This window comes from Taudactylus pleione, unplaced genomic scaffold (assembly GCF_031769625.1).
Source record: "Taudactylus pleione unplaced genomic scaffold, aTauple2 ptg000046l, whole genome shotgun sequence".
In the NCBI taxonomy this organism is placed as follows: domain Eukaryota; kingdom Metazoa; phylum Chordata; class Amphibia; order Anura; family Myobatrachidae; genus Taudactylus; species Taudactylus pleione.
The window spans coordinates 5,713,507-5,739,969 of NW_028284448.1; the positions used below are offsets into that span (position 1 = coordinate 5,713,507).

Below are 26,463 nucleotides of genomic sequence, written 5' to 3' on the forward strand. Positions count from 1 at the left end.
TCAAATTGCATTCTATAAAGAATCAGGCCCAATGTTTGGTCATACAGAGCTCCATTGCACTGGTGTAACACTCCATTCTTCGTAGGTTTGGTTTAGGAAAACTTGTGGGTCTCTAGTTGGTGCAGAAGATGTGGGCTAGTGAGAGAGGAAGATTAACCCTTCTGTGGTATTAAAGAGTGCTTAAAGTGGGCATAGATAAGTGAGGGCAGGGCCGGCTCCAGGGGTCAGAGCACCCTGTGCCGGCCCATCATATGGCGCCCTCTCATCGCGCGCGTGTCCAAATTTTGGGGCGTGGCCTAATTACCACAGGCTACACACCCTATGTGACGTTATTTGGAGGCGTGCCCGCATGGCACACCTCCAAATAACGTCAGGCTGGGGGTAAAGCCCAGCAATCCATCACTGGCTGGGCTTCCCCCAGCCCTCTTCCGTCATTGAATGGATGCCGCGCGCATTCACACTCCGGGGGTCCGGCAACGCCGCGGAGGTGGGGGTCCCCAACCTCCCAATTAGACCACCCGCGGGCCACTGCGGCCCGCGGATGGAGCATCGGGACAGTACTGTCCCGCTGAAATCGGGATGCTGGGGAAGGGTGCCCCCTCTAGGAGTGGCGTCCTTGTGCGACCGCACTGGTTGAACACCCCTAGAGCCGTCCCTGGTGAGGGGAATGCCAGATAGGAGAAGGTTGCAGTAATCAAGGCATAAAATGACAGGAGGAATAATTAAGAGTTTTGGTAGCATCTTGGGCAAAAAAACATAGTAATCTGACAATATTTTGAAAGTGTATATGACCGTAGTAGAGTGTGAATGTAACACCAAGACTGCGAGCTTGAGAAAGTGAGGCGTTATTTCAGATAAGGGAGATTGAGAGAAGGTGGTAACTGAGAGGTAAGAAAATGATCACACTCTGTTTTGGACATGTTGAGCTAGGTAGCATTGGGACACCCATGTGGAGCAGGTAGATAGCTGCTTATACAAGATAGTTCTGATGGGGATAAGTCTGGGGAAGTGAAGAAGTATTAAGTGTTAATTAATTATGCATTAGTGTTAGGTAGGTCAAATGATTGAATCGGCCTCCAAGAAAAGAGGTGTACTTTGAGAAAAGCAGAGGGCCAAGAGCCCTGAAGTACCCCAACAAATAGTGGGAGTGGAGGGGAGGATGTGCAGAGGTACATACAGTACTAATGATGATGTTGGATAGGTAAAAAGTGAACCGGGAAAGAACGGTGTCATTTCAGCCTATGGAGTGAAGGGGCTTTTTAGCACGACTGCAGCAAATATGTATAAGGACACATCTGTATGTCGATATTCTGAACATATTGAGCCTAATACATATTGATCATCGACCTTATGACCATGTCTACATTTTGACTGCCAACATTCAGAACCTGTCGACAATCAGAATGTCGACAAGTCATACCAGACCCGTAGGGAAATCAATTAAGGAAAATGTGCCAAGGAGAATGTGGATACTTGTTGTTCAAATAAACCTAGATAAATTAGCATACAGTGGCAATTTACGTATTGAGATTAGGCATGTCATATATTGATATTTTTCTAAACAGAATAAAAATATATTACGTTTGCATTAGTAAGCATATGACTTTAGTTTAAAAAGAAATCAAGACAACCATTTCAACACACCAATTCAGTGCACAACACAGACTCACAGCTCTCTTGACTTTAGCTGTTCATGTAGTTTTGCTGCAGTGTAATCAATCACATCATCAGCGCCAAGGTCTTTCACCAGTGAGAAAGCCCCTCTAGAACAAACAGCAGTCACATGTGCGCCCCATGCTTTTAATATCTGAAATACATAAAAATGCATTAACAAAAATTATGAAATTCAAGCAGCAAACGCCATCCACCCATATAATCAAAGTAAGAGTGTAATTTTCATTGATGTAAGAAAGATAATGGGCTACTTATTAAATCTGTTCTACAGGTGACTGCAGAAAAAGGAGCAGTTATCCATATTGACCAATCAGATCCTATTTTAGTATATTAATACTTGATTGGTTAATATGAGTAAACAACAATAAGAATTAAGAAATATCTAGGATATTAAATATTTCTATACTGAAGTCAAATAAATTATGATATAATTTGCATACACTGGGTTTTTCATTAATGTTGGCAAATTTGAGCAAAAGCCACAACTCACTTTATGGCACAATGTTACAAATTGGACAATGTGTATCGTATAAAACAAATTCTATTTATATATAGCTAAATAGAAAGATTTCAAATTCAAAGTGAAAACACGTTATACTGGAATTTATAACGCAAATACCTGAATGGCGACCGTGCCAACTCCCCCTGATGCCCCAATAATTAATACACTGCAATAATAAAAACAGAGAATGTTATTCCAAGCAGTTTGCCAACCCGCTATCGACCAATGTAAAACATTTAGTGCAAATATTTAATTTAACAGAATATCTCATATAGGAACCTATTCATTATCAGGGGCAGTGTGGCAGCTTTAATTAAGTGTAAAACTTGCTGCAAGTAGCAGTGATGGATACAAAATCACTAGAACCAATCAAACATTGCTCCGATGCGGCAACAGCTGATCCAAAAGATCAGCTGTCTCCACGATCCTTACCACTGTTACTTTAGTAGTGGTGCAACAAGGCGCAGACTCGGCAGTGTTAGTGCACCTGTGTGAACTTCGGGTCAATACAATTTGGCGCGAGTTTGTATCATGAAACTCGCAAACATTGCACGAATGCGCACTCCTGAGAAATACCAGATCTAATTAGAAATGCATATTTGCGGTAATCACGTGAGGGTGTGTGATTTTCCTACAATATGCAACCTGGGAGAAGTGCATGAAAATGTGGGTAGACCATATAGGACCACAAAAAAGTGACAATTTCGAAAGCAGAATCATATAGCAGGTTGTTAGTTGGCACAAGGAAAGTACTGGAGGTTTTTAAACTGTGTCTGAATTAATTGAAAAATGCAAAAAAATTAAAAATAAATAATAAAAAAAAAAGTATAAAAAAAGAAGGTGATTTTGCGGTAATTTAAGGCCACTTTAATTTTTTTTTTTTTAAATATAAAAATAACTCTTAAATCTGGGGTGCATAAACTATCAAAAAAAGTATATTTGTGGCTAAGTTGATGCCATTTTTTAACCACAATAATGACATGTAATTATTGGCCCAATTAAGCAAATTGAAAACTTCCAGTTGCCTAATTAGTCATTAGGGGGGTGTCCAAGGGGTTCTGACATTTTGACCTTAAAATATAGATCTTCCTTACCGTTTCACACCCCCAGGGGGAGGGGGCGTGCACAAAAAAACATGAATTTCATGTAGAAAATCAATGTGAGTTCGAATTAAATTGCAAGAGACAGGCGCAAGACCCGCTCAGGCACAAAACCGGAAACCTTGATCGCAGATTAGGCAGCCATCAGCCTTCTGAGTAAGTCTAAACTGCCACAGACACAGCGGGTCTCCATACACGTAAAGGGCTCTCCTGCTGCGAGCAAACGCAGTGGCTAATTTATGCACACCTAGAAAACAGTATTTAAACTGTCCTGACCTGTCTATGTTTCTCTATTCACCCCCCCTTACCTCAACCAAATGCTGCTTACATGTCACTCACTTTGCAAATGAATCCTCTGTGCGAGCATAATCGCAATATAATCGCTACACATGCGTAGTGCAGCTTACACGCATATGCAATGGCTAACCATTGCTCAATCTGCACAAACATTGGCATTTACATACAAATCTAAATCAGGCTCTTACTGCTAATCAGTGGCGTCACAAGGTGGGTGCGGGTCGCACCGGGTGTCACCTGCCAAGGGGTGACACCACGGTGGAGGTTCCAGTAACAGTAACATCACGTGCAGCACTCGGCTCCTTTCACTGAGATTGAGCCTGCTCTGCTCGCACCCCCATTGATAACGAAGTAGTAAGTACCGGCGGATTCGGGACGCGATGCCAAGCCCCCTTTCCCCGAGGCCATACCTCCTACAGCGAGGCCACGCCCCTTTTCGGCAGAACTCAAGGCATCCCTCCCCGCATCGGGTGTCACCGCGGGGAGGAACGCCACTGTTGCTAATTGATTGTATTTAAATGACACTGCACAGCAAATTACAAGTGTTTTTAATATTTTGTGTTTCTAATTAAGCAAATGATCCAAATTTACTGCAAAGGACAAGAAAAAAAAAATCATGTAAACAAACTGAACTTGCCATTAAAATTGCCACAAACAAACTATTCTCTTTTTTAAAAAATGATCAGCCTATCAATGTAATGCAGTGTTTTGTTATAACCACAAAAACAAAATAAGATGCTAACCCACAATATTTTTATTTAATTCGACTCGTTAAGGGGAATCTAATGTTTATGCATTTACGAGAACAGAGAAGTAGAAATTAGCAGCAGTGAACACACAATGTATTACTGGGGACTGATGATTTTTGTATTTAAATCTGCCTATTATGTTTTGTAGGCAAAGACTTAATTTACAGCTTAATTTTCCAATACTGATGTACAAGGACCGTATTATATTTATAGTCCATATCTTGAACACTATACATCTAGCTCATAATAGACCTAAAGCATTAAGACCCTCATTCAAAGGCGGTCGCAAGAAGAGATCGCTCTCTCTGAATGAGGGCAGCCGCTTCTATTTTTAAGTGCAGCCTCCTGGTCGTTAGCTAAGCTGTGGGTTACCACCCACAGCTTAGCGACCGACCAGGTTGATGGTCGCGATGGTCAAGACCATCGCGACCATCGGGGCTTGCGACGAGACCCTAAGGTTGGGTCTCGGCAACCGCAAGCCCCAGGGAGCTTCCTGCTCTGATCGAGCAGGAAGCTCCCCACTGACATCACTGCTGATGTCAGTGTGGCCACCCACAAAACGGTAGGTGTTCGCTTGGGAACGCCTAAGTTGTGTAGCCACCCCCCCGCCCCGCCTACAAAATGGGCCGAGCTGTCGATCAACATCGACAGCCGGCCCTTTTGTAGTGAGCTCCGGAGCGAGAGAGTTTCTTTCTTGCTCCGGGGCTTGCATACGCGCAGTGCGGCCGCTGTGTGTGCGCAGGGCCTTAACATCGACCCAGTTGCGAGCGCTCAGCGCTCGCGACTGGGTCTGAATGAGGTCCTAAGTGAGATAGATATTAATAAATGTGATATTTTTCTATCTATCTACAAAAATATTTGTAATATTTTTCGGAGAAATTGTGCAATCTTCTTTCCTTGGCAGCTGCAATCCATCATTTAGGTTGCACAGTGAGTGCCAATGTCAACGGTTTTTCTATTATATTTAACAACAGAAGTCTACATGCTCAAAGCAGAAGTAGTAAAGAACATTTACCGTTTTTCTGGACATGTTTCCTTTTTCAAACCACAGCTGTTAACGAGAGCTGCCCATGCCGTGAGAGCAACATAGGGCAAAGATGCTGCTTCTGTATGACTAAGTGACTTTGGCTTCATGGATATCTAAACAGTAATCAAACACCACAAAGTTATAATACTAGAACAATGAGCCATACACTGAAGCTTGATGACAGGGAGTATAGTTGTTATTCACAAAGTACTCCTTAAGGAGAAACTAAAGTCACTATTTTACATTTATATATTGCAAAGGCTTTGTATTCTGGTTACAAATAATATAAATGTATTGGTATGTATATATTAAATTAGGAAAATCCACTATGCTCTCTATGATGTCACAGAAATGTACTTTGGGTATTGGTTGCTTTATAATCAGGAGCAGAACTAGGGCCTATGTCGTCACAGAAATGTACTTTGGGTATTGGTTGCTTTATAATCAGGAGCATAACTAGGGCCTATGATGTCACAGAAATATACTTTGGGTATTGGTTGCTTTATAATCAGGAGCATAACTAGTGCCTATGTCGTCACAGAAATGTACTTTGGGTATTGGTTGCTTTATAGTCAGGAGCATAACTAGTGCCTATGTCGTCACAGAAATGAACTTTGGGTATTGGTTGCTTTATAATCAGGAGCATAACTAGGGCCTATGATGTCACAGAAATATACTTTGGGTATTGGTTGCTTTATAGTCAGGAGCATAACTAGTGCCTATGATGTCACAGAAATGTACTTTGGGTATTGGTTGCTTTATGATCAGGAGCATAACTAGTGCCTATGATGTCACAGAAATGTACTTTGGGTATTGGTTGCTTTATAATCAGGAGCATAACTAGGGCCTATGATGTCACAGTAAAACTAATTATTTATTCTTAGCCTTTATTGGCCTGTATCACATCCCATTAAGACACATGGCTCGATTCAGGGATTTATGGTACAGGCAATATGCAGAAGACGCAGGTGGTAAAATAAGATGCCCACTGCCGGCTTCTCTGATCCGCTGCTGTGTCCGGAGATGCAGCATCTGATCAACTGTGTGAATATGGACATCTGAGTAACCCTCCGGTTACTCAGGATGTCACGCAAAATCACACTGCCAAGGAAACAGCCTCTGATTTCGGCACTTCCAGAAAACGGGGTCAACACGCCCTCGTTTCTGTAACGCTCCCTGTGGCTACCCCCAACTGCACTGCAAACAATGTCACAGGACCAGATCTGCACATAGGCAATGCGGCTCTTGTGCATAAAAATATATGCCACTTTAAAATGGCAGTGAGTTGGTTTGTGACTTTTGACTGACCCACCATGACCCTCGAGGACCCTGTGAAACAGATGCATGTAGCAGTAGGTGGTTATACAGTGTTAATGTACACTTTCATGATTCATATCTGTACAGTTTCAATTTAGTGGCCCTTCAACTGATAGGGTAGTGAGAAAAATGAAATAATCTTTGGAAACTCCAAATAAAATAATTAGAACAAGCAAGACTGGTGAGCTCTTAAAGCAGACAAATATACTGTAGGTAAAACTGGCCATTGCTCTTGATCTGCAGTCAATTATTTTTTTCCTTATTCAAGACAAACAATCTTATTTTTAATCCTCAGCAATGTGCCCTACCTCTCTTGGTAAACAAATATCCACATATGGGCTCCAATATCACTTGAAGACTAACTACCTTTTGGTTAAAGCTGTATACAGTATAACACTATTAGTCAAAGGGGCATATTCAATTCCTAAAATTAACGATTTTAGGAAAAAAAAAAAAAATCAGACTTGTTTTGGAGGTGCGTGAAAATAAAACTCCCGGCGCTCAAAATAGAAAAAAACCTGCACCTAATTGAATAGCAAATATCCCGCATGTGCAGGAAAACCTTGCAGGTGCGGGATTTTTGCTATTCTCGCCCCCCTTTCAATAATCTGCTCATGGAAGCCTTAAATGCAACTTAAACATAGGAAAACTGTATGGATTATATTGTCCTCATCATCTTCCCAACCTCTGCCCTATTTGTCTATCATGTAAAAGCATTCTTGTTCTACATATTTCTGTGTCATCTCTGACTCTCCATTATTCATCACATTCAGAAAATCTCCAAACCATGCCACTTCCACCTGCCGAACAATATTCCTTTTCTTACATAGCTGTTACTAAGCTATTGATACCCACACTCACTACTGCAAATGCTTTCCTTATGATCTGTAAATATTAAGACTGCCACCACCTGCTACACTCATGAATGCTGCTACCAGAACCTTTTATACTTCCCGTCCTGCCTCATCTGGTTATTCCTCTTTGTAAATCAATACGTATAAAAAAAAAAAAAAAAAAGATTAACAGTGATTTTTAACACCAGTCATCACGCATCCCCCATAGCTTTTATTTTCAGTATTTGTCTAATCATGGCTTGGCTGGGTCAGTGAAGATTACACCTGTGTGCACGGACAGAAATAATCTCAACATATGGGACGTTGGAGGCAAGCGAGAACTGGAGCTAAGAAATGCTGCTTTAGAAAAAACTTCAAAGTGCTAAGACTAGCCTATAACTCCTGTGACACCTATTTTTCTGACCTAAATATTCCTCCAGTCACCTCCTGCACTTCTCCAGATACCCTCCCTTATCGTAACCTTATCACATGCGTGTTGGCAGGACCTCTCCAAAACCACTAACCTTGTTTGAATACCACTCTCCTCCACCTTCAACATCCTCAAATAGCTTATCCCACTATGGGGTCTATGTACTAAGTCTTGGAGAGAGATAAAGTGGACAGAGAGAAAGTACCAACCAATCAGCTCCTGTCACTTTACAGTCAGGAGCTGATTGGTTGATACTTTATCTCCATCCACTGTATCACTTTCAAAGGCTTAGTAATTAGGGACTGCAAAACCGAGATTACGCACGCAGATCTGCTGCGAAAATATGCTAATGAATGCTATCGCAATGCAGTCGCACAGCCAGCATAGAGACGCGCCCCCCCCCCCCCACCGCTATCTCACATCCGTAATACCTTACAATCCTGCGCATACATCGGGAAGATCAAGTAACCTTAAATTGCTAAACTCATCGCACGCAGTAAGTACACAAGCTGTGTATGCCGTCGCAGTGGTTAATTTATGCATGCCCAAGTAGCGGCGTTGAAACGGACAGGCACGCCTGCGTTTCTCCGACCACACCCCTGTCACCACCCCAAAATGCTGACCTGACATCACTCACTCTGCGATGGCTTTGTATCTGCATGAGCGATCGCAGAGCAAACACAATGCTAACTCAATTACTGGCTGACACATTTGAAAAGATCCATAAGAGGAGCTAATAATTTCACGTGTGATGCTGCGAGGAGACCTGGAAAACATGCACTGTTAGTGCTCCCTAAGGAATGACCATTTCTTCTTCTTGTCTTTACATTGGGTGCTCTGGAGACCTATATGTCTGATATGGCATGTTGATGTTAGAATAAGACAAAGTGGAAAGAATAAAGTACAAAAAAGTGCTATAAACATTATATTTTTAAATATGTGATATGTAGCATTTACCTCATTAGCACTTGCAACGACAAACTCTGCAAATGTGCCTTGCTTCCATGGAGGAACTGCTGCCCACACCTGTCAATGGCAGCAAATAATAGGTAACGCACACAGAAAGTAAATCCCATGTAAGCCTCTAAGCTCTACACATGAACATCATTATATATTACTCATCAGTGACATACTGTATTGATGTATTTGTGTCTTGTAATTAGGGATGTGCAGGCTCAGATTAGTTCGGATTTTCCCGCCAAATTCAGATTTTTCCCAGCAAAAATCGGGTCTCAGAAAGAGTCAAACGTCATCTTTCATGAAAAAACATTATCTTTCATGGACTTTGATCCATCTGAATTTGGCGGGAAAATCTGAACTAGTCCGAGCCTGCACATCCCTACTTTTCATATAACTAATATATATTAGTTAGAGAGTAATGCTATAGGATGCCATGTCAATCAGTCTTATTACAATATGCAATCTCTTATAGATAACCCTACTATGGGGAATGCTGTTTTATAACAAAATAACAACATGGGTCATTCATACATCAAAAACCAGCCTAGGACAGCATGTAAATGCATTTTACTGTTTAACAGAGCATGACCATCTATTGCTTATATCATAGCATAGTAAATACGCTCAAGAAAAGCAATTGGGTGCATGATAACCATGAAAGCCATGAAGTGTTCATGGTGTAACTGTGGTGAGACTTGTGAGCCTGTTTATGAAACTTTTGTTGCCTGATATTCACATGGGAACGGCTATTTCCTAATAATGTCTCGCATTTAAGTTGCAGAGCTATATACCACAGGAGATATCGCAGGTATCTTATCAGTTAAATCCATTTACCACAGAATAATTCTGTATGAGATCTGCAGTCTAAGGGGTGTATTTACTAAGCAGTTTTAGGAGACAGAGTGAAAAGTTATAAGAAAGTGATAAGGTGCCAGCCAATCAGCTCCCAACTGTCATGTCACAGGCTGTGTTTGAAAAATGACAGTTGGAAGCTGATTGGCTGGCACCTTATCACTTTGTCTCCTAACACTGCTTAGGAAATAGACCTATTAGGTGGGGGGGGGCGGGGGGGGGGGGATGGGGGGGAGTCGCGAGCGGGTACTACATACCCGGGTCCGGCACAGCTCCCCATCCACAGCAGCCCAGCACACGCTGCTGTGTGCTGGGCTGTACTGGGAGACTGTCCGAGGCTGCTAAAGCAGCAGCCCGAGCAGTCTCCTAAGCCCATGGGGGGGGAGCGATCATGCGTGCGCTGGGCTGAGGGGCACAGCGCCCCCCTCCCTAGCGCCGCGTCAGAAATGGGTTTGTTTTGTTCCCCAAAGGGGGCGTGGCCATGCCTAGTCAGGCTTGACCCGCTGCAGCAGCAGATGATGGATGTTCAGTGTGTATGAACGACCATCATCTGCAGATATATCTGTCAGGTGTGTACCCACCTTTAGGAGACAGAGTGAAAAGTGATAAGAAAGTGATAAGGTGCCAGTCAATCAACTCCCAACTGTCATTTTTCAAACACAGCCTGTGCGATGGCAGTTGGGAGCTGATTGGCTGGCACCTTATCACTGACTTATCACTTTTCACTCTGTCTCCTAACGCTGCTTAGTAAATAGACCCCTTAATATCTAACGGCATCGGAGATGGTTTTAGCAGCTCTTCCCTATGTAGAAGGCTATCTGATTGCCACTCCTTCTTGTATGCTTGTGTATTGCTGAAACAGAACCAGGCAGTGGATCCTTTGCGGCTGCAATCAGTTCATAAAGAACAGGTTCTGTCATTCCCCAGGACAGATGACTATCAGAGAAACTGTCCCAAATGAGAATGATAAATAACCTCATTACTCCATCACTTATCAATGGAAATAGCATTAAGAATGATGCACTGGGTAGGTTAGGTTCAAATATATTGTAGCTGTAACTTTACCATGCTTGGAATCACTGTAAATATATATTTTCAGTAAAGTTCGAACTTAATGGTAGTATTGTGATAATATACAGTGTTTAGGTAGAAGTTAAAACAAACAGAAACAAAACTAAAAACTATAGTAATCCACAGGTGTATGAAATATACCCAACTTCACTAAAAGGGAAAACAGTGTTTTAACCATGTTAAATATAGAAATTATATAAGTTTTATATATGCTTTGCTTTGTTCTTCCAAATACTTACCTGATCTCCAGGCTTAAAGTATTGAACACTGAGTCCACATTCCATAACAATTCCTGAAACATCTCTGCCCAGAATCATAGGAAATTCACTGCCAGTCGTCTTTATTTGGAGAGGATCACGGGTCATATTCAAACTAGCTGCTCCATAACCATCTAGAAAGGGACATAATGGTGCATTACTGAGGCCAACATTAAAAAGCAATTCAGAGTTCCAGAACATAAATGTTTTTTTCTAACTTTATCTTGAATTGACATATACAATCAACTCAAAATTATTCAATAAAGTAAAATATTATTCATCATTATATAACACAAAGCAACATTATCAATGTGTCAATGTTCACACATTTGTTAAACTTATTTAAAATATTAAAGAGAAGGGAAAGAAGATGAGAGGAACAAACAAAAGGAGGGAATAGAGGATCTTAAGGTGCCTACACACTCGGCGATTTTTTACACGATTCTGCCAATTTCGACGCCTCGGGATGACGAATCATGTAAAATATGTCCAAATCGTGAGTGCCCACTCACGATCACAATTCTGATGCGCGTACCCGCTAGTCGTACATCGCATCATGAGATTTTGCCTGCTGCAGGCAAGATTTTCCAATCTTGGTCACAATGTGGTGCGGATCGTACGTGTGTTTGTACGCACGATCTATCGTCCATTCCGTCACTTGACTGACATACCCCTGTACACGTCCAGTCTCCATTTGTGCAGCATCGTGAATTGGATGAGACGGACGCGATTCCCTGTTCTGCACACCTGATCGCGCAACCTGCCCTAATTTGGTGAGTATATTTGTACTAGTACTGCTGAGCAGCAATGTATATGCAGACCCTGTCCACCAATGATATGCCTGACCCAATGTCCACCAATGTGACCACCTATGTGTATAATGCATCGCCCACCCACCCACTGACCACCGTGTGTATAATGCATCACCCACTGACCACTATGTGTATAATGCATCACCCACTGACCACCATGTGTATAATGCATTGCCCATTCATTGACCACCATGTGTATAATGCATCACCCACTGACCACCATGTGTATAATGCATCACCCACTGACCACCATGTGTATAATGCATCACCCACTGACCACCATGTGTATAATGCATCGCCCACTGACCACCTATGTGTATTATGCATTGACCACCCACCCACTGACCACCATTTGTATAATGCATCACCCACTGACCAACTATGTGTATAATGCATGTATATATTATATATTTAAATTATATTTGGAATAGAATAAAATAAATGACAGAATTTTTAAAATGTATTGTCAAATGCAATCAGGATTAAAATTACTTAAAACACCATAAGAACAGAACCAAACCAAAAGAACAACTTTTAAAAATGTATAACTAAAACTAATTATATATATTTATAAACATTTTTTCAATATTAATTTTTATTGATAATGTTTTTAAAAAATTAGATACAAAATATAAAATAAAGTAGATAAAAACACAACAACAAAATAAAAGAAGAAAAACAAAACAAAAAAAAAATTGGGGGTTAGAATAAGAAAAGGAACATTGAAGATAGAAAAAGGGTACAGAGGGTACATAAATTGTATTCAAAATAAACAATGTAGACTATTTTAAACTTAGTAAAATACAAATACATACATACATATAAATACCAATACATATACACAAGAGGAGATTGCATTGAAAGCTATGGGGTCATAAAATATAGAGAATCCAACAACAGCATCAAATGTTGGATAATTTTGTCACCCAGTACTCACTCCACCCAAACCATCTTATATAGGGGTTAGAGGGCGAAAATGGATACAAGGATCCTGCTACTTCAAATTCATAATTGCTCTGAACTTTGGTTTCAACTACCTCTATACTAGGAACATAATATGTTCGCCAGTGTTGGGCTATAAGAAGTTTAGTTGTTATGAGAACATGTCCCATAACATAATGGACGTGATTGGACATATGTCCTCGATATACATGGAATATAGCTATTAGAGGATGTGGAGTTATGTGGGTATGAAGATTTAATTGATTTCATATAGAAATCAATGAAAAAAACAGGTCCAAAGGCCGGACAGCGCTGGACAGGACCAAAAGACATGGAGTAGGGAGCCAACATGACCACAATTACGCCAACATGAATTGGATGTGGAAGGCCATATCGCATGCAGCAAAGTTGGTGTTAAATATAGACGGTGGAGAAGTTTATAAAAGTGTTCTGTATGGGAAGTACACCTGGACAAACGAAAACATGTCTTGAAGACAAAATTCCACTCATCTTCCTAGAGACAGCAAGGTAAGTCAGCCTCCCACTTCGCTAAGGCAGATATTTTTTGCGGCTTCATAGATTCAATCAAAAGGGAATACCACTACGAAATGCTACCCTTACCATCTGCTGTAAGGAGCTTGTCCCTAATATAGCGGGGCAGAGTTGACATAGCATGGGGGGATTAAGTGATACTAAATAGCCAGTGTCTTAGTTGGAGGTATTTGTAAAATTCTCTATGAGGAAGGGAGTATTGCATTTGGATCTGGCTGAAAGATGATAAAGTGCCAGTCGAAGTTACCTCATTAAAGGAGAGCACTCCCCTGGCTATCCAGAGATCAAATTTTAAATTTGGTATCAGGTGCGTCAATCCTGCCAATGATAAGTCAGTGGAAGGGAGAGAAACCTCTTCAGATCTAGAGACAAATTCTAGGCAGGCTTTGCGGGAAGCTATAACCACAGATGAACGCACAATAGATTGTAAATTAATAGTAGGTGGCAACCATAGGGTGTCAGTCAGAGGGAATGGAGATACCATTCCTCGTTCCAAAAGGACCCACATTTTAGGATGTTCAGTAGTAAACCACGCGCTGGATCTGAGATAATAAACTAGCTAGTTGATAGTTGTGAAGGTCTGGAAATGCCAGTCCGTCGTCCTGTTTAGGGAGAGACATCGTTCTACCCACTAACCTAGGTTTCTTGCCTCACCATATATATTTAAGAAAAGTGGTGTGAAATTTCCTCAAAAGATAGCACGGGACCATTATGGGGATCGTTCTAAATAGATATATTAATTTAGGAAGGAGGACCATCTTCAGTGCAGCAATACGACCCAGCCATGAGACATTCTGCATCATCCAATCAGAGAGCAGAAGAGAGATCTTTCTCAGAAGAGGGGGATAATTACACATAATCAGATTCGAAATTGTGGGGTAAGTTGAATCCCCAGATATTCAAGGCTCCTATCCTGCCACTCATAGGAATATTCTGCTAGAAGAGACTGTAAAAGATCAGAAGAAAAATTTTGAACTATTTAGCTTATAATAAGAAACATTAGACTATTCCTCCAAAACATCATATAGGTGCGGAAGTGATGAAAGTGGGTCTGTGAGGGTCAGGAGGACATCATCTGCGAATAAACAAATTTTGTGAGAGATCCCATATAGTACAGGACTTCGGATAGACGGACGTGTTCTGACAGTTTCGCCAGGGGTTCTATTGCGAGAGCGAACACTAAGGGCGAAAAAGGGCAGCCTTGGCGGGTACCGTTATAAATCTGAAACACAGATGATAGCAGACCATTCGTGAAAACTCTAGCTGACGGATTAGAGTATAGTGCTAATATAGAAGTGAGAGCCCTACCACCATCCCGAACCTACGAAGGACTGCATTGAGATAGCCCCAATGCAGTCTGTCGAATGCATTTTCAGCATCCAACGATAATAACAAAAGTGGTTCATCTGAAGCTTAAAAAGCATCGACAATATTAATAACTCTCCTAGTATTATCTGGAGATTGTCTACCCTGGACAAATCCGACCTGGTCCTGATGGATAAGAGATGGAAGTATGGGACTGAGTCTATTTGCAATGAGTTTGGCATATAATTCTAACATCTGTGTTAAGTAAATTGATCGGACGATAATTTGCTAACAAAGAGGGGTTTTTCCCAGGTTTTGGGAATGCTACTATCCGAGCTTCTAACATTTCCCTGGGAAATGAGCCACATGTTGAAGCTTCATTAAACACCTGCACTAATATTGTTGTCAGAGTATCTTTAAAAACTTATTGATGTATCCATCAGGACCAGGAGCCTTCTCTACAGGAAGAGAGTCTATGACTATCGCTATTTCTTCTGGGGTCCACGGGTGCTCGAAAGAGCTTAGGGATATTGCATCTAATGAGGGCAAATTAATATTAAGAAACTGTTACAATTTTTCGGTGTTAGGTAGTGGGAGTAGAGGTTCATCAGCTAAGTTATACAGTTTACAATAATACTCTGCAAAAGCGTCGGCGACCTCTGATGGGTCGGATACTTTAATTCCCTTCAAATTAGTAATTACTCTGATTCTTTCCTTTGCCAATTTTCCTCTAAGTTTCCTCGCGAGCATTCTCCCTGCCCTGCCACCCTGCACATAAAAGTTTTGCTTCAATTTAAAGAGCGTTTTATGGATGTCCTGTAAGGTTAAGATATTCCATTCTTCCTGGACTTTGAGAAATTCTCTATATATTATGTCATTGGATGGAGATTTTTTTATGTCTGGATTCCAAATCTTTCAAACGAGATTTTAATGCGGCTTGACGACAACGAATTGATTTATGAAGGCGTGCCGCTGCCTAGATTGCTGAACCCCTAACTACTGCTTTCAAGGAACACCAAAAGGTGAATAAGGAGGTGTCATCAGGCTTGTTGGTCTCAAAATATAGAGAAAGAGACTGAGAAATAGTTTCTAATTTCTGGAGCAGTTGATCTCCTAAGCGACATGGACTAGGAGGGGATCTGTGGGATGTAATATCTGGGAGTGACCACATGTCACATGAGTACGTCTACTGCGCTGTGTGGAGGACCTGTCCATTGATGGGTCTAAAACCATATTAAAGTCCCCCATTACTAGGATGGAACCATAACAGCAAGATCATAAGGTATTGCAAAATTTCCTAATAAATTAAACCAGTTTTGTATTCGGGGCATATACAGATGCGATCGTGACTGGTTTATCATTTAGTTTCCCAAGTAGGATGAAAAATCTCCCTTCCTGATCTGCCATTTGTCTTTCCAAATCAAAATTACAGTTGCTAGAGATCAATATGGCTACTCCAGCTTTTTTACAAGGTCTATTGGACATGCAGCAAAGGGGGTATGTAATATTCGAAAATTAAGGGGGAGATTGCTTAATAAAATGCGTTTCTTGCAACGCTACAATGTGGACTATATATTCAGTAAAGTAACGTAGGGCTAATCTCCTCTTTTTGGTAAATTCAAACCTTTAACATTCATAGATATTAACCATTATCGATCAAGAAATTATAATGAGAATAGACATAAGCAAATAGATCTACAGTTAGACAATATCTAATGTATCCAGATAGTAGGGAAATAATACTGGACAGAAAAAAATGGGATATAGCTATAGCAATCAATTAAAGGGGTCAAAGAGGACAAAAAAACTGAAAATAAAAGGATAAAGACAGAAAAAACAAAAATAGCTCCATAAAGGGGCTATAAAAGGGCTTGGGTGGAATACAGAAGACAATACTGCCACGATGCATTGTGAAATGGGTGCGCCTCAAAATACAAAATCTCCGTACAGCGTTTGAGAAAGAACGAAAGAAGGTGGAGGAGTCAAAGCGTTCTGGAGCGTCTACTGATGATGTGTATCGGCCCACCCTTTGGTACTATCCTCTAATGTCTTTCATCATGGAGCAAGAACCACAGCGTCAGTCTCTTGTGGAGGACACGGCTGAAGGTCACAGTGGACCGTCCGAGGCATGTTTGGTAAGTAGAGACACTGCATGCACACCACGGTTTTTTTTTTAAACAAAAACACCTTTTTTAACCTCCCATAATTGTCCACTTTGTCAATTATCTTAGACAGTCCTCCTGCCATGGCACTGCACCCGGCCCATTAAAATAGGCCATATACTCCTCCCTCACCTGTTTGGCCCATGCAGTGCCTGTGGCTTGCATTGATGGTGCTTCCACTGTTAACTGGGCAATCTCCTCTGGATGGTCTGGGTCTTCTGGCATAGCTGTGCCTGATGCCCTTTGTAGGGTTGTTTTGTGCCATAAAAAGTTATGCAGAACACAGCACGCCAACACGACCCAGTCTATCTTGTCCACATGCAGGTTTATGCTGATGTGGAAAATGCAGAACCGGTTACTGAGGATTCCAAAGGCATTTTCCACAATCCGGCATGTCCGAGAAAGTTGACAGTTGTAGAGTCGCTTTCTCTTGTCAAGGACCTTTGAGTATATGGCTTCATCACATTTTCATGTAATGAGAAAGCCTCATCAGCCACAAAAACAAAGTTTAGGCCGCGCTTCGTCTCCTCCACTAACGGCAAGTTGAGGGTTTTGGCGGTTAGCCTCTGGTAGAATGCCGTCTGTTTAAACAACCCACCAACCGAAGCACGGCCATTCTTGCCAACATTCACAAAGACAAACTCATACTTGGCATTCACCACCGCCATGAGAACGATGCTTAAGTACCCTTTGTAATTATAATAGTACGATCCGCTGTTGGCAGGTGGGGTGATGCGTATATGTTTCCCATCAATGGCTCCCCCGCAGTTAGGGAAATTCCAACGCCGTTCAAAGTCTTCAGCTATGGTTTTCCACTCATCAACGGTATTAGGAAACTAGAGAGAATAAAAAAAAAAAAATGGTTAAAACATGAACATTATTTTTTTAATGTTTTCTTTCAATACAGACTTCGACACAAGAACTGGAATTTGTGTCTACGCCTGATTTAAGCATCATTACTGACAGTGAGGGGGATGTGTCGAGATCCCAATGCCCACCACCAACTACACCACCTACCTCACCTTTCCAGTAAAAGAGAAAGCGCCCTGGGAAAAAAACGCAAAGCAGGGTGCCAGCAGCCACATTTCTTAAACAGGCAGAAGAGCTTTTAAAAAGGCCCCCAGACCACCTAGATAACTTCACCACTCATATAAACAGAACCATGCGGCAAATGAGTGCTGAAACACAAAGCGAATTCCAGTGTCTGGTCTATGAGTTGCTCATCACGGCACTGCGTAACAGTTATGCTGAAGAAATTCCAGGGTTTTACCACATCTAAACTTTTATTGTTGGGATGGGATGGCATGGGAACGCCTCCGTCTGGGCAGCCACGCCCCCCCAGCACGCCCACCAAAGGGGGCGTGCTGTCAATCACCATCAACAGCACGCCCCCTTTGGTGCGAGACCCATAACGACGGCTTGGCCGTCGTTATTCGGGTCCCGCGCATGCGCACTTGGGCAACATCGACCCGCTTGCGAGCGCTCAGCGCTCGCGAGCGGGTCTGAATCAGGCCCACAGTCAATACACACATGGCGCAAGGTCAGATTGTTGGAAGCCGGGGCCACAATGTGTACTTGTGCCATATGTGTATTGGCCTATTCAATCCGGCATCTGACCCACAGTATATCATAGAACAGGCTAGGTATTGGGACTGTTAAAATTTGGGGATAATGCAGTTTTACATTATAAAGGCATATAGGAGCTTTCTTTAAACAACAAAATTGCCAAGTAATTTATTCCATGGTTGGAATGCAAATGTTTTTACTGTTGTCATAAAGACAGTTTTATCACTCGCAGCCATATTGGTAGAAAATTTTACAGTTTTAACCCGTTTATACAGTACTTATCTACATTTCCAAGAAAAAATAAATAAATAAGAAATAAACATTTGTTTTTCTTTCACAAGTAACAAATGTGTAGTGTTGTTTTTCCTTACCTTGCAAAACTGGTACTGCAACACTTTGACAATAGCCTTGCAGGTCTCCGGAATGATGACGCCCAAAGCCTGAGGGGATATGAGGGTCCCAAACTTCAGATCTTCAAGTGACTGTCCTGTAACCAGGTACCTCAGGGTAGCCACCAGCCTCTCCTCAGCAGGGATAGCCCTCTGCAGCCTTGTGTCCTGTTTCTGGATAAACTGGGTCACCAGACGCAGCAACTCCTGGAATGTGGTACCATCCATCCGCAGGAAGTTGCGATAGTCGTCCAGACTGTTCTCCATCAGCAGGGACATGTGAGAGTGACTCTCTCTCTCTGCAGCAGCCACTCCTTGGTCCAGCATGCTCTCCTCCTATGCTGGGCCCTCTCCTTCATCACCTTCACCCCAGCATAGGCAACCATCACTCTATACTGATAGGGATCCATCAGCACAGAATACAGGATAGAATGCAGCAAAAACACACTTTGTTGAGCCAGGCAAAACAAAGCAGAGCACAATAACAATGTACAGTGTTCAGCAGGTATACAACAAGCCTCACTAGTCACAGAGCAGAAGTGCACAGACCTAAAATGGATCCTGCTTTATAGACCTCATAATTGAGCCCACCCATTATTTAAATTTATTTGAAATCTGGCCAATTATTGTGATGTGTTTGATAAGCTAACGATTTATCATGTACGATCTCACAATTTGGTCATCAGACACGATGCATGATAGATCGTGGGTCAATTTGGACAGTTTTTACACCAAATCGGGCCCACGACTGCCGAGGAGAGTTCAAGAGAAATCGGACACGATATTGCATCTTGACCACATCGCATAGTGTGTAGGCACCTTTACTCATACTACAACACAAAAGGCAAGTTACATATTAAACAATTATTCTATAGAGCTGAGGATATTTTTATTAATAACTTCATCTTTAGGCTGAATTGAAATTATAATAAGAGAGCAAAATATTAATGGTGTGTATGGGGGTTCCAGTCAACAGATAAACAGTAAAAAGGTCGACAATTTCTAGATAGACAACAGATGTTAGACATACAATAGGTCGACAGGGATAAAAGGTCGACATCTAATTCCTCTTTTATAACAAACCGGTGTATGAAGCTGGAGAGATAAGTGTGAACCAATTCTCCCAAGCTGTAGTATTGAAATGTTTTTTGGTCTAATTTATGAATACAGTATAAACATATCTAATAATTATATACATCATAAAACATTTTAAAACTTTGGACACTAAATTTTTTTTTGTTTGTAATCTGCATTCAAAGATGCCTCTATATCAGGGCTTGAAAACTTTTTCTAAAATCTAGGAGCCAGACCGCCGTCCCCCCAAAAAAATTACAGGAGTGAGGAGCACAGCTGTGTGTTATGCAACTGTTATACACACTATACTAGTTCACAAAGTATACGCAGCTGAATGGATATAGTAAAATGGAGGCCCCCTCACTGCTCTGCACAGCTCCCACGGGGCCACATTCCTGAGCATCTACCCCCAGGCAACCAACCCCCACAGCCACACTACTGAGGGGGTACCCCCGGGCAATCCACCCATCTGCGGCGAGATTGCTGTGCAGCTTCCCCCCGGGCAAACACCCCCCTCCTCGATCACATTACTGAGCAACTAGCCCCTCCCAATGGCCACACAACAAGGGGGGTACCCACCAGCAAACCAATCCTCCGCAGCCGTGCCGTCCCCCTCATGGTCGCACCACTATCCCTCTGAAGCCACTCCACAATCCCTGGCCACACATAGACCCTCTTAACGGAGAGCTCTATGCAGCCGAAGTTAGGATACAGCAGACAGCCGGGATGTACAGGAGGATAAGCACAGACAGCAGCCCCTCAGGAGGATGAGTCAGCACAGGCCTGAGACAGAGAGGAGGAGTCAGTGCAGGATGGGACATACAGAAGCCAGCGCAGGCCAGGACGGACAGACACAACAGTCACCACAGGCGACTCTCAGCACATGCAAATTACCGCTGCAATACTACAGACACTAATCTGCACTGGGGCTGACAAGGGTCTTCTTCCACCTCCCTGCAAAATCTGGTAGTCAGGCTGCAAAATCTGGTCGCCATGGCGACCTGGCCCCCAGGATTTGTCAACCCCTGCTCTATATAACAATATTTATTTATCCGAAAACAACATGTACTACTTCATGTCAACATTTTTCAGATGTATATTTAGTCGGCAAGCCTGATGTGTGTATGTATGTGTCTGTGTGACCCTGCCTGTATGTATATGTATGTATGTCTGTGTGCCCAAGCCTGTGTATATGTCTGTCTGAACATGTCTGTGTATGTATACATGTCTGTGTGACCCTGCCTGTGTGTATGTACTGTATGTCTGTGTGTGTAGGTGTGACCCTGCCTGTATGTGTGTATGATTACATGACCTGGTCTGTATGTGTCTATGTGTAACCCTTGGCTTATGGGTACCGTGAAAAAAAATCTGAAAAAATAAGGGTGCCACGCACAGAGAAAGTTTGGGAACCACTGCAGTAGGGAATAGAATAGAGGGTGCAAAACAGTAGGGAATAGAATAGTGGGTGCAGGGAGAAGAGAAGCCAGTCATTGGCTGAGGGGTCATGTCAGTTCAACCAGGGGTGTCCATCACCCATCTCAGATTTCTACAAAAAAAATGTTAGTTAAGAGAGGATGTCAAGACAACTATTTCTGCCAAAAATCTCGACTGTCTGACAATTAGTTTATTAAATATTGATTTTTCAATTTATTAAATTATTTACTAATCGCGGCTTCTTTATCCAGTTTATTTGAAATATCACGGGTGTTTATTAAGGAATCACCATGAAATTTGGACCCCTAAGGTAACTTTTCCTCCCGAATCCAAAAAACGAGACCAAATTACTTTATCTGCCTCATGTTTTGCGTCACGGCAAAAACGCACGTTTTTCGAATAGAATTAAAAACGCTAGGTTCCATCGACATTAGGGATCCCATTTTTTTGGGGTGCTTAAAAAAGGTAAACATTACTACCAAAAAAAAATCAGCAGGGTACTCTAATAATGGAGGAAAAAAATAATGAAGTGGATGTTCGATTACTGTTGTACCGCATACATAATTAACACAAGAAACCATGAAATTTAACATAACTTGAGTCCATAACTGAAGTTGAGTCAACAATCGAATTTTTCCCTTGTTTGGAACTTGTTGTAACAGTCTGTAATTTTCCTTAAAGTGGCAGCAGAAAGTGTATACTGCCTTCCAGTACTTCCTTGAATAGTAGGCACTTCCGTTACACAGAGGACGTGAATAAAAGGAACAATACACTTATCTCTTGAAGGCCAGGACAGCACATTTGTTGATTGGTTTCGTTTCACGAAGTGTACCAGCACATCTTGTTCCTCCTCATTACATTGAATGATATACCCAATGTACCAGATGTTATCATACACTGCTGTTATGTATGTTCCAGGTTGCAGATCACTTTTGTCTACATTTTTTGTGACTGTGGTCATAGTGACACTAACTGTGGTTCCTGCTGTCTTCATGTCGTCTGATGACAATCGATATATGTGTAGCTCATCATTACTAATAGGCCGAAATCTGTGATGAGAAAGTGTTCCTGCCACAGTCTTTGCTGTTTCTAGACAGCTATGCAGCTTGGCTTTGCAGTCTTGTATTTCACATGTAAAAAAACTTTATGCCATGTACATTTTCATTTGCCCAGCTATACAGGTCCAAAGGTGTCAAGATATGATGGGTTTCCACTGCTTGCATACTAGTGCATGTGACTAGACGTTTAACTGTCCCTCCAATGCCATCACACGGACTCTTATCATGAGATGTGGCAAAAAAATTCCATTCTGCTTGAATGTTGAAGTCATCCTTATGGAAGCATAAGTTCAAAAAGATTTTGAAGTTCTTGTATTGTGCACTAGCACCATCACTAAAGTAGTAAACATACCAAAATTAGAGTAACAGTTTCACTAAGAATTTCATAACGAACTGGTTTTTGGGTAGCAAGTAATATGATAGTCCGTATTTAAAAGACTGCCAAATGTGCACTTTGAATGAGCAGCTGCCATGATTGACTATCTTTCTGTGTCTACCTCTCTCTTTCTCTGGAAAGTTTCAGTTTTGGTTTCTCTAAAGAGAATACCCTTCCCATCAATTTCTGATAAGTTTCATTTTCTGTATGGGAGTTTTATCCCATTGCCTCAGTTTAGTTAAATTTTTTGGTATGGTTTTTAACAATGTGTAAATTATGTATGCGGTACACCCAGTAGCGGCTCCAGGCACGGGCAAGCTGGTCCGTCGCCCGGAGCGCTACTGTTTCCTGGAGGGCGCAGGAAACGCCCACCACCCGCCCGGTGGTATAGGACATATTTAAGCACAGGGGGGAGGGGCGGCAACACAGGACGGCGCTGGGCGCAGCGCTGCCTAGCGCCGGCCCTGGGTACACCAGTAATCAAGCGTCAGCTTGATGATTTTTTCTCCACTATGAAACAGAGTACCCTGCTGATTTGTGTGTGGTAGTAATGTATACCTTTTGTAAGCACCCCCAAAAAAATGGGATCCCTAATTCGATGGAACCTAGCGGTTTTAATTCTATTCGAAAAATGTGCGTTTTTGCCGTAATGCAAAACATGAGGCAGATACAGTAATTTGGTTTGCATTTTTGGATTCAGGAGGAAAAGTTACCTTAGGGGTCCAAATTTTGTGGTGATTCCTTAATAAACACCCGTGATACTTCAAATAAACTGGATAAAGAAGCAGCAATTAGTAAATTATTTAATAAATTGAAAAATCAATATTTAATCAACTGTCTGTCGACATATTTGGCAGAAATAGTTGTTTTGCCACCCTCTCTTAACGAAAAAAAATTTAAAAAATATCTGAGATGGTTGGTGGACAATTAATTTTATTTTTTGGGTTATCTGATGTGGAATGACCCTGAGCGGAGTGAGTGAGAGTAGAGATGAGGTTAGAGATATGGGGGGGTGTACTAAGCCTTAGAGAGAAATAAACTAATAACCAATCAGCTCCTAACGGTCCCTTTACAGGCTGTCTTTGAAAAATGTCAGGAACTGATTGGTTAGTTACTTTATCTCCATCCACTTTATCTCTCTCCAAGGTTTAGTACTCTACCCCATAGAGAGGGGGGTTGGGGCTTTGAGAGTGACTGAACTTTGAATTTTATTTGATATAGTATATGGATCCAGTGGAGACAGACATGGTTGAACTAGAAAGGCATGGCCATCGGTGGGTTAACCATTGATGGTCATTGGAGGTTAACATCAATTGTATGAAACCATCAATGGTTTCACCCACTGATGGTCATCTCGGCTCTATTACTCACTGGGCAGTGGGACAATCAGAGGTGTGGGCAGGGCAGTTTGCATCAGAGACGGAACTAAGCTCCGCGTCCCAACGCCAGGGAGAAAAACAAACATTGTGGGGCTCTGTGCTATTGATCATGGAGAACCTTTGGTTATCCGCCATCAATGGCAAAGCCATCGGGCACGGGTGGTTAAGCATTGATGGTTGGAGTGGCAAGTGAAGAAAATGAGGCAGGTAGCGGACTGGAAAGACTGAAGAGGGGTCAGGCGAGTGAGGGCCGAGGTAGGTCAGAGAGAAGAAGGTTTCAGTAATCAAGGTAGGAGATAAGGTTGTGAATAATAGTTTTGGTTTCGTAGGTGAAAGTGGATTGGGTAAGGGGACTGTGGTTGTAAAGATAAGAGCAAGTTGTATTATTTGCAAATGTATACCAAATGACCAAACAGTATTTTCAATAAAATAATTAGCAGAACTATATATGAATTAGTGCCATAACCAAATAACATCAACATGGAGACATGACATGCAACTTACTTCTCATATTTACATCTATAGGATTTACACTTGCAGCATGTACTTTTATGATTACTTCATTGGGATAGTGGATGATTGGAAATAGCACATGATCTTTGAAACGTAGAACATCATTCTTCCCATATTTGTCAATCGCCCATGCAGGCATAACGGTATTTCTTTTAGAAGATGAATGAATTTCCCTGTATTTACCAGTTATTAATGCAATAAGTGGTATTTTACACAAATCTACAGTCCGTATTAAAGACCTATTGCACACCGCAGTGATCATTGTCGTTGCAGTTGTACAGTACACCTTCTAAAGTGTTACACTATATGATATGAGGCTTCTGTCAAACGTATTGTGCTCAGTGTCTAATAAATGCAGCTTATAGTGAGACTGTCTCGTGTACTACACCCATCCTGTCGGCCCCCGCTCCAAGCTACATATAAAGGCCTCCGCAACAATGTGTTAGGTTTAGTACATACACTGTATTCACCAGCTCTACAGCAAACTACTTTACTGCTACTCTCTGTCCGTCTAAAGCCCAATATCACCTTGCGGCTTGTCCTTATACTCTGCTGCTGCCCAGTGCCCTGTCTTCTCTCTGCCCTCTGTCCAATTCCGCGTCCCAAGCCTCGTTCCCGCTTTGGCCAATGACAGAGTACTATACTAGTCTATTACCCAATCAAACCTCTTTGTTTTGAAGTGTGAACTATATGCCAACCAACACATGTCGGCTCCGGATAATAGTACGGTCCTGTGGTGGTCCTAGTGTAGGTTAGTGAATGCAAAGTTATGCTTGGGACCAGTTTACGGGAGGTGAGTGAACAAAACGGAAATGCTGTATAGTTATTTTGGTATCAGAGTGCATGAGCAGTAAATCTAATTCGCGCTTACAATTGGTATCTGTGTCAGGACTCAGTGCTTGTTTGAATGCAGTGGGTTTATATGAAAGAGTAATGTGTGAAGCAAGACATTCAAACCCCCCTTCAATAAATGAAACACCAATCTGAGCCCGCATGGAGGAATTGCCCTTATGAGCCAATCAGACTTCTAGCTTTCATTTTTCAAGTACATTCTATAATACGATAGGTAGAATCTGTTTGCCACTGGCAACTTTTACACTTGCCTTCTTTAGAAGGTTTAATAACGCGTACTTGCCTACTCACCTGGAACGGCCGGGAGCACCACCCGATTTTTGGGAGCCTCACGGCCGTTCTAGACAGGGGAAGCCCCCACACAATCACACCCCCGCCCCCCCCCCCCCCATTTACCTGCGAAAAGTGGGTGGTCCGGTGGGGGGCGATGACTCAATTTGCGCTGAATCGCGTCATTGTAGCCCTACCCCCTGCTTTACAATGCCAGTTTATAGCAGGGCGGGGCTGCAATGACGCGAACACGCCGCAATGCCCACCTATGCTGCCATCGCTCCCCCTGCTGCGCCAACCTGGCTACCCCTCCCGGAGGAGGCAGCCAGAAAGTCGGCAAGTATGAATATGTCTCTCCTCAATTCCTCTTGTTATAAGCAGAGTTGGTAAGTATGCATGCTGCACATACCTAGGAGACCACAATTATTGGTTGCATCTGCTTATCCCCTCCTCCGCTTCCTCTCTCAAGTTGCCTGTTCCTATCTTGCCCAATACTTCAATCTTTGCCTCTCATCAGGCACTGCACCATCTGCATTCAAGCATGCCTTTGTCTCCTCCATTCCTAAAAGACCACCTGATCCTGAGATCTTGATACTCTAACTACTGCCCAATCTCTCTCCTCTCCCTTGCCTCCAAACTCCTTTAGCAGATTATCTCTACAACCACCTCACTGCCTTTCTTTCCTCCCACTCCCTGTTTAACCCATTTTA

General features: G+C 42.2%; 2 protein-coding genes across 2 annotated transcripts in view; one reads left to right on the plus strand and one right to left on the minus strand.

Annotated features, from left to right (window-relative positions):
- The window catches only part of RTN4IP1 (reticulon 4 interacting protein 1), a 46,544-nt gene extending 21,098 nt beyond the window's left edge, over nucleotides 1–25,446 (minus strand). Inside the window, exons 1-6 of the mRNA XM_088460443.1 lie at nucleotides 24,623–25,446; nucleotides 11,052–11,203; nucleotides 8,887–8,955; nucleotides 5,338–5,462; nucleotides 2,294–2,342; nucleotides 1,671–1,807 (exon numbers count right to left, since the gene is read on the minus strand). Coding sequence (XP_088316569.1) covers nucleotides 1,671–1,807; nucleotides 2,294–2,342; nucleotides 5,338–5,462; nucleotides 8,887–8,955; nucleotides 11,052–11,203; nucleotides 24,623–24,893 — 803 coding nt within the window. The 5' untranslated portion in view covers nucleotides 24,894–25,446. The remainder of the gene's footprint in view (nucleotides 1–1,670; nucleotides 1,808–2,293; nucleotides 2,343–5,337; nucleotides 5,463–8,886; nucleotides 8,956–11,051; nucleotides 11,204–24,622) is intronic.
- QRSL1 (glutaminyl-tRNA amidotransferase subunit QRSL1) overlaps nucleotides 25,299–26,463 on the plus strand; it is a 43,331-nt gene continuing 42,166 nt past the window's right edge. The window contains exon 1 of the mRNA XM_088460442.1: nucleotides 25,299–25,424. Within this exon, the coding sequence (XP_088316568.1) occupies nucleotides 25,401–25,424 (24 nt within the window). The 5' untranslated portion in view covers nucleotides 25,299–25,400. The remainder of the gene's footprint in view (nucleotides 25,425–26,463) is intronic.